This window comes from Moschus berezovskii, chromosome 16 (assembly GCF_049115385.1).
Source record: "Moschus berezovskii isolate FMDL1 chromosome 16, NW_MosBer_1.0, whole genome shotgun sequence".
NCBI lineage: Eukaryota > Metazoa > Chordata > Mammalia > Artiodactyla > Moschidae > Moschus > Moschus berezovskii.
Genome location: NC_142475.1, coordinates 74,959,200 through 74,974,169, shown reverse-complemented (window position 1 = coordinate 74,974,169; position 14,970 = coordinate 74,959,200). Strand labels below are relative to the sequence as shown.

At 39.7% G+C, this 14,970-nt stretch overlaps 1 protein-coding gene across 4 annotated transcripts in view; it reads right to left on the bottom strand.

The window, feature by feature from the left end:
* TOX (thymocyte selection associated high mobility group box) overlaps nucleotides 1-14,970 on the bottom strand; it is a 330,347-nt gene that overhangs the window by 26,675 nt on the left and 288,702 nt on the right. For all 4 annotated transcript variants that reach the window (XM_088844457.1, XM_088844456.1, XM_055432473.2 and 1 more), the window contains one exon: nucleotides 8,819-8,899. In XM_088844457.1, the coding sequence (XP_088700583.1) occupies nucleotides 8,819-8,899 (81 nt within the window). The remainder of the gene's footprint in view (nucleotides 1-8,818; nucleotides 8,900-14,970) is intronic.

The window sequence follows — 14,970 nt, the reverse complement described above, 5'->3', positions numbered from 1 at the left end:
ACACATGAAAAGATGCTCAACATTACTCATTATCAGAGAAATGCAAATCAAAACCACAATGAGGTACCATGTCATGCCAGTCAGAATGGCTGCTATCCAAAAATCTACAAACAATAAATGCTGGAGAGGGTGTGGAGAAAAGGGAACCCTCTTACACTGTTGGTGGGAATGCAAACTAGTACAGCCACTATGGAGAACAGTGTGGAGATTCCTTAAAACACTAAAACTGGAACTGCCATATGACCCAGCAATCCCACTGCTGGCCATACACACTGAGGAAACCAGAAGTGAAAGAGACACATGTACCCCAATGTTCATTGCAGCACTGTTGATAACAGCCAGGACCTGGAAGCAACCTAGATGTCCATCAGCAGACAAATGGATAAGAAAGCTGTGGTACATATACACAATGGAATATTACTCAGCCATTAAAAAGAATACATTTGAATCAATTCTAATGAGGTGGATGAAACTGGAGCCTATCATACAAAGTGAAGTAAGCCAGAAAGAAAAACACCAATACAGTATACTAACACATATATATGGAATTTAGAAAGATGGTAATGATAACCCTATATGCGAGACAGCAAAAGAGACACAGATGTATAGAACAGTCTTTTGGACTCTGTGGGAGAAGGCAAGGGTGGGATGATCTGAGAGAATAGCATTGAAACATGTATATTATCATATATGAAACAGATTGCTAGTCCAGGTTCGATGCATGAGACAGGGTGCTCAGGGCTGGTATACTGGGATGACCCTGAGGGATGGGATGGGGAGGAAGGTGGGAGGGAGGGTCAGGATGGGGAACACATGTACATCCATGGCTGATTCATATCAGTGTATGGCAAAAACCACTACAATATTGTAAAGTAATTAGCCTCTGACTAAAATAAATAAATTAAAATAAAAAGACATACAGATGGCCAACAGGCACATGAATAGATGCTCAACATGGCTAATTATTAGAGAGATGCAAATCAAAACCACAATGTAGTATCATCTCACATAAGTCAGAATGGCCATCATCAAAAAGTCTACAGATTATAAATTCTGGAAAGGGTGTGGAGAGAAGAGAACCCTCCTGACCTGTTGGTGGGAATGTAAATTGGTTCAGTCACTATGGAAAACAATGTGAAAGTTCCTTAAAAAACGAAAAACAGAGCCATCATATGATCCAGCAATCCCATTCATGGGCACATATTTGGAAAAGATGAAAACTCTAATGAAAAAAGATACAAGTATCCCAATGTTCACAGCAGCATTATTTGCAAAAGTCAAGGCATGGAAACAATACAAAAGCCCATTAACAGATGAGTGGTTTAAGAAGATGTATATTCCATTACACACATATATATATGTAATGGAATACATATATATATACATGGAATAGTACTCAGCTACAAAAAGAATGAAAGATTGCCATTTGCAGTAACATGGATGGACCTAGAGAGTATCATACTAAGTGAAATACGTCAGAAAAAGACAAATATTGTATGATATTACTTATAAGTGGAATCTAAAAAAAATGAAATGGTTCTATATACAAAACAAATAGACTCACACATAGCAAACAAACTTTGGGGAAAGGGAGTGGGGGTTGAGGGTATAAATTACAAGTATGAGAATGACAGATACAAAGTACTATATATTAAATAGATAAGCAGCAGGGATTTGCTATATAAAGTGGAACTATATTTAATATCTTGCAATAACCTATAATGGGTTTCCCTGGTGGCTCAGTGGTAAAGAATCTGCCTGCCAATGCAGGAGACATGGGTTCAATCCCTGGGTTGGGCAGATCTCCTGGAGAAGGAAATGGCAACCCACTCCAGTATTTCTGCCTGGAGAATCACATGGACAGAGGATTCTGGTAGGCTACAGTCCATGGGGGTTGCAGAGAGTCGGACACAATTGAGTGACTGAAGAACAACAATAACCTATAATAGAAAATAATCTGAGAAATATACATAATTGGATCACTTTCTATACATCGGAAGCTAACACAATATTGCACATAGACTGTGCTTTATGTGAGCTGAGAAGAGAGAATGTAGGTGTTACACCTGACATGTTAGGCAGGGCGTGTTTCAGGGAAGCAGGTGAGGTGCACCATCAGGACCTGGGAACAGAATGGCCCAGCATGAGGACTGATGGAAGCAGGTCAAGTGCTGGGCTTGGGCCTCTGCTACCTATGTGATATTTTCCCTCTTTTGTGAAATGGTAATAATCAGGCCTACTTTGAGGAATGAGATATGGGAGGTGAGGGAAGTCATTCACATAAAGTTATCTATTTTTTTCCTTTAACTTTTTATTTTGTATTAGGGTATACAGCTGGGTAACGATGTGATTGTTTCAGGTGGACAGCAAAGGGATTCAGCCATACATATACATGTATCCACTCTCCCCCAAATTTCCCTCCCATCCAGGCTGCCACATGACATTGAGTAGTGTTCCCTGTGCAGTAGGCCCTTGCTGGCCATACATTTAAAATGTAGCACTGTATACATATTGATCCCAAACTCTAACTATCCCTTCCCTCTATCCCTCCCCTGGCAACTATAAATGCTTTCTCTAAGTCCGTCTAGTCAAGGCTGGTTTTTCCCGTGGTCATGTATGAATGTGAGAGTTGGACTGTGAAGAAAGCTGATCGCCGAAGAATTGATGCTTTTGAACTGTGGTGCTGGAGAAGACTCTTGAGAGTCCCTTGGACTGCAAGGAGATCCAACCAGTTCATTCTAAAGGAGATCAATCCTGGGTGTTCATTGGAAGGACTGATGCTAAAGCTGAAACTGCAATACTTTGGCCACCTCATGCAACGAGTTGACTCACTGGAAAAGACTCTGATGCTGGGAAAGGTTGGGGGCGGGAGGAGAAGGGGACGACAGAGAATGAGATGGCTGGATGGCATCGCCGACTCTGTGGACATGAGTTTGAGTGAACTCCGGGAGTTGGTGATGGACAGGGAGGCCTGGCGTGCTGTGATTCATGGGGTTGCAGAGAGTCGGACACGACTGAGCGACTGAACTGAACTGAACTGAAGTCTATGAGTCTCTTTCTGTTTTGTAAGCTCATTTCTTTTTAGATTCCACATAGAAGGGATGCCGCGTTATCTTTTAAAATATAAATCCAATCAAGCCATCCCCTACTGGAACCCACTCAGTGGTGGCCCTTTGTACAGAGTATGAAACCAGCTCTTTTCACTGACCTGCAGGGCCTGTGTGACTTGGCCACTAACCATCTTCCCAACCCAGTTTCATGTCAAACCACCCGCCCCTGTTTACTCAGCTCCAGCCTCACCGATTTCCTTAGTCTGAGGAGGTGTTTTTGTCCCTTGAGCCTGCCTGTGCTGCACTGCCTGGCCAGCTGTCCTGGGCCCTCTGTGTTCTATGAGCTCCTGTTGTTCCTTGTCTCAGCTCCAGTGTTACATCTTCAGAGGGCTCAGTAGACCATTCTGGTAGATGCCTTCCTTTATTTCCCAGTAGGATTAGATTCACAAAGATTTCGGTCATTTATGAACTTCTATTTTCACTAGTGATCTCCCTGAACAAAAGAAAGCTCTCTTAGTGCGGGGGATGCACCTGCCCATTTTCCTGGGTCCAGGTGTCATCTAAGCCTGGCCCAGTGCTCAGCACAGACAATGTGCCCAGGGAAATTTACCAAATGATCACATGAATGGATGAATGGGAAAGATAGAGCTTGGCTGGCACACTGTAGTTACTTGGAATTGTGACTGTTATTATCATGTAGCATTTTATGACAGTGCGTGTGGATCTTTTGCTCTTTCAAAATAGAGAAATAATTTATAATTTATTAAAAATAACATAGGAAAATATACATGTAAATATGTATGGCTGTTATTTTCCTTGTGATAATTTTAAATGGAAAAGCAATAGGTTTCTACATAAGCTTCTGCATGCAATCAGTGGATAGGCCGGTAAATTTTCTGCCAGTGCATTCAAGGTTATACTGCAAATAGCCCATTCATATCCAACACCAGACGGCCATTTTTCTAACCTGGAGAGGGTGTTTGTAACTTTTCTTCAATTTGTATACATATTGATACAATAGATAGTTGTATATAAATAGACATTCACCAGCTCCAGCAAAATTCCAAAGAGAAGAAAAACATCAGAGTAAGCTGTAAAGAAAGTGCTTGGTTCTTTAAATGTAGAAATGGCAATTCACAGCATTTATACAAATTGCCATGTACTGAGGGTTGCAACTCTGAGAATGAATAGTAAGAAAAGTTGCAGCTAAGAGCAAATCTGAGAACTCTTGTTTTGAAAGTAAAGGCTTAGTCAGTACTATAGCATTCTGGCAATCTGCATATTAACCAGAGTGTTTTGTATTAGGACCAAGACTTTATGTATTGATTTTCTTGTATGTAAAATGTCCTGACAGAAACTTCTCTTTAAAATGCTCAAGAAGAAACTTACCTTGGATGAAAGAAGAAGAATTCATATGCCCCCTTACATAAGAAAGGCAATGCCAAAGAATGCTCAAATTACCATACAATTGCACTCATCTCACACGCTAGTCAAGTAATGCTCAAAATTCTCCAAGCCAGGCTTCAGCAATACATGAACCGTGAACTTCCAGATGTTCAAGCTGGTTTTAGAAAAGGCAGAGGAACCAGAGACCAAATTGCCAACATCCGCTGGATCATCGAAAAAGCAAGAAGAGTTCCAGAAAAACATCTATTTCTGCTTTATTGTCTATACCAAAGCCTCTGACTGTATGGATCACAATAAACTATGGAAAATTCTGAAAGAGACGGGAATACCAGACCACCTGACCTGCCTCTTGAGAAACCTGTATGCAGGTCAGGAAGCAACAGTGAGAACTGGACATGGAACAACAGATTGGTTCCAGATAGGAAAAGAAGTACGTCAAGGCTGTATATTGTCACCCTGCTTATTTAACTTCTATGCAGAGTACATCATGAGAAACACTGGGCTGGAGAAGCACAAGCTGGAATCAAGACTGCTGGGAGAAATAACCTCAGATACGCAGTACGCAGATGACACCACCCTTATGGCAGAAAGCAAAAAAGAACCAAAAAGCCTCTTGATGAAAGTGAAAGAGGAGAGTGAAAAAGTTGTTTTAAAGCTCAACATTCAGAAAACTAAGATCATGGCATCCGGTCCCAACACTTCATGGCAAATAGATGGGGAAACAGTGGAGACAGTGTCAGACTTTATTTTTGGGGGCTCCAAAATCACTGCAGATGGTGATTGCTGCCATGAAATTAAAAGATGCTTGCTCCTTGTAAGGAAAGTTATGACCAACCTAGACAGCATATTAGAAAGCAGAGACACTACTTTGCCAACAAAGGTCTGTCTAGTCAAGGCTATGGTTTTTCTAGTAGTCATGTATGGATGTGAGAGTTGGACTATAAAGAAAGCTGAGCACTGAAGAATTGATGCTTTTGAACTGTAATATTGGAGAAGACTCTGAGAGTCCCCTGGACAGCAAGGAGATCCAACCAGTCTATCCTAAAGCAGGTCAGTCCTGGGTGTTCTTTGGAAGGACTGATTTTGAAGTTGAAACTCCAATACTTTGGCCACCTGATGTGAAGAGCTGACTCATTTGAAAAGACCTTGATGCTGGGAAAGATTGAGGGCAGGAGGAGAAGGGGACGACAGAGGATGAGATGGTTGGATGGCATCACCGACTCAATGGACAGAGTTTGGGTGAACTCTGGGAGGTGGTGATGGACAGCGAGGCCTGGCGTGTTGTGGTTCATGGGGTTGCAAAGACTTGGACACAACTGAGTGACTGAACTGAACTGAACTTACATCTTGGGTATATTAATCTGCATGATACCAAGTGACTATATAACCCAGTTGTTAGATGGATTTATTAGGTTGGTGCAAAAGTAACTGAGGTTTTGCACTGTTGAAATTGGCCATTTGATATTGGAATACATTCTTAAATAAATGTGGTTATGTTATACATTATTTTAAGGCACATTTCTCACTTTATTTTTTTTGCTAATGAGTTATTACTTTCTGTTTATTTTATATTTATTCTAGACTATAGAAATGATGTTAGACAAAAAGCAAATTCGAGTGGTTTTTTTATTCAAGTTCAAAATGGATTGAAAAGCAGCAGAGACAACTAGCAACATCAACGCATTTGACCCAGGAACTGCTAATGAACATACAGTGCAGTGGTGGTTCAAGAAGTTTTGCAAAGGAGAGGAGAGTCTTGAAGATGAACACCACAGTGGCCTGCCACTGGAAGTTGACAACAACCAGTTGAGAGGATCATTGAAGCTGATCCTGTTACAACTACAAGAGAAGTTGCCAAAGAACTCAGTGTTGACCAATGTATCATCATTTGGCATTTGAAACAAACTGGACAGGTAAAAAAGCTCAATAAGTAGGTGCCTCATGAGCTGACTACAAGTAAAAAAAAACTGTTTTTGACTAAATCTTCTCTTAGTCTATGCAAAAACAATGAACAATTTCTCCATTGGATTGTCACGTGCAATAAAAAGTTGATTTTATATGACAGCTGCTGATGACCAACTCAGTGGCTGGACAGAGAAGACGCTCCAAAGCACTTCCCAAAGTCAAACTTTCACCAAAAGAAGGTTATGGTCACTGTTTGGTGGTCTGCTGACGGTCTGACCCACTACAGCTTTCTGAATCCTGACAAAATCATTACATCTAAGAAGTATGGTCAGCAAATCAATGAGATGCACTGAAAATGGCAACACCTGCAGCAGGTATTGGTTAACTGAATGGACCCAATTCTTCTCTACGACAATGCCCAACTGCACATCACACAACCAATGCTTCAAAAGTTGAATGAATTGGGCTATGACGTTTTTGCCTCATCCGCCTTATTCCCCTGACCTCTCACAACTACCACTTCTTCAGGCATCTCAACAACTTTTTGTCGGGAAAACAACTTCCACAACCAGCAGGAGGCAGAAAATGCATTCCAAGAGTTTTTTGAATCCCGAAACATGCACTTTTATGCTACAGGAATAAACAAACTTAATTTCTCTTTGGCAAAAATGTGTTGATGGTAATGGTTCCTATTTTGATTAACACAGATGTGTTTGAGCCTAGTTATAATAACTTAAAATTCATGGTCCAAAACTGCAATTACTTTTATACCAACCTAGTAGTATTGGACACTCCAGTACTCTTGCTTAGAAAATCCCATGGACAGAGGAGCCTGGTAGGCTGCAGTCCATAGGGTCGCTACTAGTCGGACACGACTGAGCTACTTCACTTTCACTTTTCACTTTCACGCATTGGAGAAGGAAATGGCAACCCACTCCAGTGTTCTTGCCTGGAGAATCCCAGGGACAGGGGAGCCTGGTGGGCTTCCGTCTATGGGGTCGCACAGAGTCGGGCACGACTGAAGCGACTTAGCAGCAGCAGCAGCAGTAGTATCGGACCAATCAAACCCTAAATATTCATTAGATGGACTGATGTCGAAGCCGAAGCTCCAATACTTTGGCCACCTGATGCGAAGAGCTGACTCTCTGGAAAAGACCCTAATGCTGGGAAAGACTGAGGAGAAGGGGACAATGGATGATTAGATAGCATCAGTGACTCAATGGGCATGAGTTTGAGCAAACTTTGGGAGATAATGAAGAACAAGAGGCCTGGTGAGCTGCAGTTCATGGGGTCAGAGTCAGACACAACTGAGCAACTGAACAAGAACAAACAGTATTTTGCACCTTGTTTTCCTGCTATAATTTTACATACATGCTATGAATTCTACAATTATACAGAAATGTGTAATGGTATCAGCAGAAAATACAAATACCTTTGAAAGGAGTTAGGAAAATTAGAAAGTGTAAGATCCATAGTGAGGTAATACAGATAAGGTAGGAATTTTAAGGTTAAATAATAAATATTCAGTTTTCCCACAATGTCGTACTTTAGAAGTGGAACAGGTTGCGTGAGACCAACAGAGCTGAAATGTCTTATGCATTTGTATTTTGTGCTCCTTTTTCTTCTGCACATCGTATATTCAGTATACATATTCCCCAAGGAAAACTAACTTACATAATTACATTAGAGTTGTTGGAAGGGGAGTGGGTATTTGTGGATAAAAGAAACAGTATTTTTCGTGGGTGAATGGACTGAAGTCCAGAGCCTCACCCGATGCTGAGCCAAATACCAGCCACATCTGGACTTAGGATGACACAGTGTCCAGTCTTCACAGCCTCAGCTTCAGTAGCCTCTGAGACTACTCCCTGAGAAATCTATACAGGGAAATATAGATTTAATAACCCAATACCAAACAGAGTTAACTCCTGAGTTTTTATTATAGCAAGGGCTCATATTTGAGATATTCCTAGGCATAAAATATTTTTAAGGGGTCCTTTCATTTTCAAATGAAATGATGCATCTTCCCCCCATCTGCTTGCTTATTTTGGCAGGTGTACATCCTAATGATGTTGTAATGAGGCTACAATTAAAGACAGTTGCCATCTCCTCAGTAAAGACCAATGGGATGGGTCAGGATGCTGGGGGTGGAAGACATTTAAAGAGTGGAATGTGGTGAAACAGAAAGGTGGCTCAGGATTAAGAATGTGCTGCAACTGACCCACAAAACAAGTAATCCACAGGCAGGCAATATTACACTAAAGGCCCAAGGGATGTTATTGTGGTCCTCTAGCTATGAACAAATATTTCCATAACATACAGCTTTGCTTAGGATCTACTTTTTCAGCAAAGGAGATTGTGCAGAAACGCTGAAGTAATCTTTTGTGCTTTCAAATGACCATCATGGTCTGAGACGAGATGGCCCTAACCCGTCCCAAGACCACACGGTTGCACGTTACCTTGGACACCAGGCTGGCTCTGTATGCTGCTAGTTGCTTCAGGTACTCCTTCTTCGCAGCCTCTGTTTTCTTTTTATAGACCTGCAACAACAGAGAGTCTTAAATTAGAAAGTGCATCTGCTTTTGTTTCCAGAGAAGTGCAAAGCAGAATGATAATTGTATGTGTTCACACACACACACACACACACACACACACACACACACACACACAGACACAGTACAATAATATGTATCTCCCCAAAGATAGTGTTTTCTTACTGAAGCAAGTTTTTAAGAAGTATGGCAAGAGACTAGATAATAAAAAGATTAACAACAGTAAATTGCATAAAGCATATGAAGAGATATATCTGGGTTAGTCTGAGAGTGGAGGCAGTTGGTTTGGAAAGATACTATGGCTGGAGGTTCCCAGGGAACCACATGTGAGTAAAGAAGCCATTCATACTTATATAAGGGGCAGATAATGTTATAGTGCACTCAAATCCTGACATATATAGAGCTTCCCTCGTAGCTCAGCTGGTAAAGAATCCATGAAAGATACTATGGCTGCAGGTTCTCAGGGAATCACATGTGAGTAAAGAAGCCATTCGTATTTATATAAGGGGCAGATAATGCTATAGTGCACTCAAATCCTGACATATATCTCCTTGCTAAATACAAAAACAAGGACAGAATTAAAAGATTGACCAATAAAGTTCAACATGCTAATCAAAGAAATAGTTCATCACTATTTCAAAGTTTTGTGCCTTGAAGTTCTATTTTCAAAGACTCAGCAATCAGTGATGGCAGTCGAAGTCACATTTGGGAGTGGGCTGGGGACCCTGAGTGCCTGAGGACTGCACATGTGCAGTGACGTGTAGCCTGTTCTGGCCATGCCCTTTCCAGAAAACACAAAAAACACAATGGATGGTATGGATGTGTGGATGCCTCAGTGTGAAAAGGTAAAAATATTCTGAATTGAGTTGCAGTTTACAGCAGCTTTTCATTTTTCATAGGAAATCATCTTGCAAATACAAGTAAAATCATCCTAAGAGCTGAAAAACAACTTGCTGGTAGGCTAAAGGTCACATCGCTAAGCTAATAGAAAAAAAGTTATTAGAGTCGAAAATGAAAGATAAGCAAAGTGAATACACTTTGTCTGCTACCATTAAGGTAATTCTTTCAAGGCTTTAGAGCCTGCTTTTGTCAATCTTTTGAAATAAGCCCAAAAGAACAAAATATTTTTCACCATTGGATGCATTTTCATCGATACGACTATTTTAAATTGCCCATATCTTGAATTTTACAGCAAGGAATGAGGCTTGGCTACTATTTTGTAACGCTGAGCTCGAAACCAGACACAGGCCAGAGTGAAAAGTGGCTTTAGAATTAGTCAAAGTATTAAATATAAATTATGTGTAAAGACCAAATATCTACCAAAGTCGGCAGCAGAAGTCAGTTTATGGTTTCTGATGTGGAAGGTGGTTTGCTGAGGCCGGTCCCTGACTGTGAAATTTAAGGTGTGAGAAATATTACCTACTTATAAATATTTTAATTAAAACAGAACATTTTACTTAAAGTAAACAAATGAGTAACCTTGTCAACAGAATTATAAAGGACCCTATGAAATGAATGTGCTAATTGTTCTCCCTTAGGGAGTGCTTCAGCCTAGTCTTTCATATTTGGCATTTTGGTATATTATAATAAAGATAACTATAATAAGGCAATTATGAATTCATACAATAGTATCACACAATCATTGTGTCATCTTTACAATATATGGAACTAAAGGAATTTAAAAGAAATTTTTTAGTAAGAAGTCAATCAATTACAGGAAAATTAATTCAATTACAGGAAAATTCTTAATTTACTGAGCTGATTTTTACAAATCAAATTCAGATTCTTTTTTAGATACCCATATATGAAAACAAATAAACACTAAATTCCAGCAAATGTCTTTGAACAGTATGATTCATGTATATCATATGCTTTGGTTCAGTCAGAATGAGAAACATGGAGCCCTCTTGCTTTTTGATTGATTTATTTCTTTCTTCAAAGATTTGTTTGTAGTTCTCCCTCCAATCTCTTCCCCAAGACATACTTTTTATTATGAATGACCTTAAACTGACAATGTTTACATTTACTTTTAATACCTTAAAACTGTTTCGAGAGGGTTTTTCTCCCACACAGACAGAAATCCTATTCAGGACTTTGAAGCAAATATTTAGCAAAAATATCTTTGATGGTAGTACGTTTTTGTAAACCTGAAGCATTTCTATCATGTGTTACTCTAGGTGACCTCCTTGGGCAGCGAACTAGGGTTCATTTAGCTTCCAAAGGCAAATATTACACACGTGGGTCCACAGCATTGCCTGAAGCCTCATTTTCTAAGTAGCACAGGTAGGACGGGGTTCAGACGGCCTGACTGCAACATCTATCATCCTTCTTGCCCTCGGTTTCTATCGAAAAAACAGCAGCGTTACTACAGTGGGGCTCCCAGTGGTTAACATCCCACAGGGTGTTAACTTTCCTGAAATTTGTTTATTAACAACCACGGGAGAAAGGCGGCAACTCCGTGTGTTTCAGGCTGGATGTATGCCCCCTGGTTTCAGGGGAGATCAATGTCGTTACGGGATTCCTGACTAGCATTCAGAGCACCCGGTTTCCTCCAGATGGCTCCCTATCGGCTATTGATGACGGGTTATGTGGGATCATCCTACACGTGCCTAAATACCACTTTAGGAAAGAGGAAACTCATCATGTCATATTACACGGCTTGATGGGTCTGCTCTTCCCTGAATAGCTGCAGATCTTCAGAGGGAGGATTCAAAGTGATTTCAGGAGGTATGTTTCTATAATTGTGTCTAAAGGGGGGGGTACTCTGGATCAGAATTAAAATCTGAGGTGGCTTCCCCTACAGTAATTTAGAACCTCCACCTTTGAGAACTAGCTAATGGCTCAAATATTATTCACCCTGTATGTCTTTGTGATGCTACCTTCTAAAATTGCACAAGGATGCTTTCTGAATCCTATATTTGATGCAGATGTCTGAATAAGGACCTAAAATATATGAGAATGATAAAAAACAGGTAAGAATTTCACATACTGAAATTCTTCCTTTAGAACAGATAATTAAAAATCATCAGTAAAATGTTCCACAAAAACGTTTCAAAGCTCGATTTATGGATGGAGAAAGTCTTTCACTTGCAGAAACCAATGACGCTGACCGCATTTGTAATGAGCAGTCCACTGCAATGATCAAACCTTCTAACCTAGAGGATGGGTCTGATTTACATCAAAGTTAAGTTTGGGAAAGAAATGGTCTCTCTCTCTCTCTCTCTCTCAGGGAAAGACAAATATTTTAAAGAAATGTGATTCACACAGTAAATATTAGTACTCAGCTGAACTACAAAATGGATTCCAAATGGTCTACAGCTGTTTGAAATAAAGTGCAAAGTTGGCCAGATGAGGATTTAAAAATCATAATACATCATTTATCATTTTCCCCAGCTCATCCAAACACTTTTGAATTCATCCTGTCCTAACTTAGTTAGTTGCTGTGGTTTGTTATTCTAAGAAAGCTACCATACCCTATCTAAGGATTGCATCTCAGCAGTTAAGTTAAAACACATATAATGGCTAAACTAAAACAGACCTCAAATGGCAGTTTTAGAGAATCCAAATTCTGTTCATGTAACCTACTGATTCTATGAATCATTTTTTAAGTTGCACTACATTCCAGCATGTATACACATTTTTATAAGCAAATAATCTCTAATTAAAATCAGCAGTTCAGTATCAGTGACTACGGATGCACTCAAACAGAAAACATTCTAATACAACCTGTCATTTTGCTTTTTTCACTTTCTGCTCCTTCCCCAAACGATCCATCTAACTTATATAGAAAAGTAAAATCTTACAAATACCATTTAATTCCTTCTTCCTTCCTTCTTTTTTGCTCTGGTCCTTAGTTAATCTCTAGTTGCAGTTTATTTCAACTCTTTGCAGTAATAATAAGAAAAAAACACAGTTCTTCTAATTCTGGATTTTATTCAAACACTATAAAACTAAAGGCACTTTTCTTTTTGGTTAACTTCAAATGCAGTTTTTCCCCAGTATAATTTCATATTTATAGAAAATGCTTAGAAACATGGTTATGTAAGAAATAATAATTTAATCTCATTTCCCTGTAATATACAGTACTTGAGAAATTAACATTTGCAGCATCTTTGAATGTTACTATTATTTAGGACAGTTAGAGCAAGTGCATCTGTGTTTACACAGAACTTAGTCCTTAAATGCAGTTAAATTTCCATTTGTGTAACTTGCTCAGCATTTTCTTAAGCATTCCAGAACTCAGAGAACTTTATAAAGTGGTATTCAGAGAACTGAAAACATTATACAACATGACAAAAATTTTGCTATCGATTCTTTCTGGGATCCATCAAATGCAAACACATCGTCTACACAATAATGGGGTAACCTGTTTCTGGAATGGTAGGGATCAGAAGCAAGCTCTTCATCTGAAAATACGGCTGCAAAATACATCAGTCAGTTTATTAAATAAGGATGAGAGAGTGTAATGTCATTCAATTATACTTAATATAGTGAGTATCTGTTATGTGCCTGCATGGTGTGAGGAACAGAAGTTACAAAACCAAAAAAAGTATTAAAATATGCTTCTATTTTGTGCATTTTTTTGTGTCAGGCATATATATACATATATCTAATCAAACTGGTCTGGTATCTGAGATTTATCTCTGTTTATGCAACAGCTCCTCCTGGTTGCATGAGATCTCCCTTGGATGCCTCATTCAGACCCTCAACCACAGGGCAGCCCTTTTAGGCAGGGCAGAGCTTGGCACATAGTAGGTGCTCAGGAAATACCTGTGATAGAGTGTATTATCCCTGGTCTCAGGTTTCTCCTCTGTGAGTCAGCATGGGTGTGGTACTCACGGTAAAACACCAAACTGCATCTTCTAAATTAGGGTGGGCATCAGTGGGGACAGAGGATTTGGTGTACAAAGAGGTAACCTGCCCTCCTGAGACATGTTTACCAATAATACACAAAGCCCAATGGACTTTAGTGAGTATTTTGTTCAAATTCTCTCCCTGCCGATGTCATGGAACCATTCAAGTGAAATGTCTGCTCTGTGTATCGGCATGGAATATTTCCATGTGTACTCTGTGTATTTATACCCAGGAAGGTGTGCCACAACCCCATTTATGTACCAATTAATTACAGGTATATATACCTGTGATTTAGAAATAAAATATGTTCACCATTGGGTATAATATTTCCAACTGCTGTTTCAAGTTTTTATGAATATTAATATAAAATTGCCTTACCTTTTACAGTTTTTAAGTGAACAATTGTTTTATATATCTTTTACACCTAGCATTAAAAAAATTGGAGAAAATACATAATGTTTATAAGGAACTGGGCGAGATAAACACGTGTGAATGCTATGGTAAAACGGGATTTTAGTTAACCTTAAGTATTGTTGACATAAAATCCAAATTTTATCATAAGGCATGGGGCAAGGGTGGGGGAAGGCCCCGGCAGCACTTCTGTAGTGGGTATTTGAGCACCAATGAGGAGTAAATGATTTGATTCTGCGGGCTCAGAGGATTTGTCAGCTGCCTCGTAAGTATAATTCTGGCTCTTCATATCCCTGCTGCTTCTAATTTAGCAGGACAGGCTCATAATTGAAGCAAATTAACTATTTACACTTGCCACTTCTACCAGGGGAAGAGGACACAGCAGCAGGAAAGAATGAGCAGGAAATTACATTCTTCCCACTTGTGTCAGACCTGCCCTTATATAAACACATTAACAGTAATTTCATGAGGCGTCAAACATAGGAATAAATACTGAGGGATGAAATAATGAGGTGCTGCTATTGAGCTGAACTGCTATGGCTAATATCCTTGGATATGAATTATGCATCCTGAAAGAAGGCATATGTTACAATATTCAAACAGTTTCCCTGCAAGTGATATCTGCTCATTAGGCTCTGGATCTCGAGGTAAACCTGCTCTCTTCTCCCACGACAGGGCAGCATTTACAAAAATATGCTCTCTGGGCACCGTGGGCTGTGGTTTCCCCTGAATACACCAAACCCTGAACAGGCCTTCCACTCCATTTTTAGCCTAACAGCGTGTTTATTTAGCTC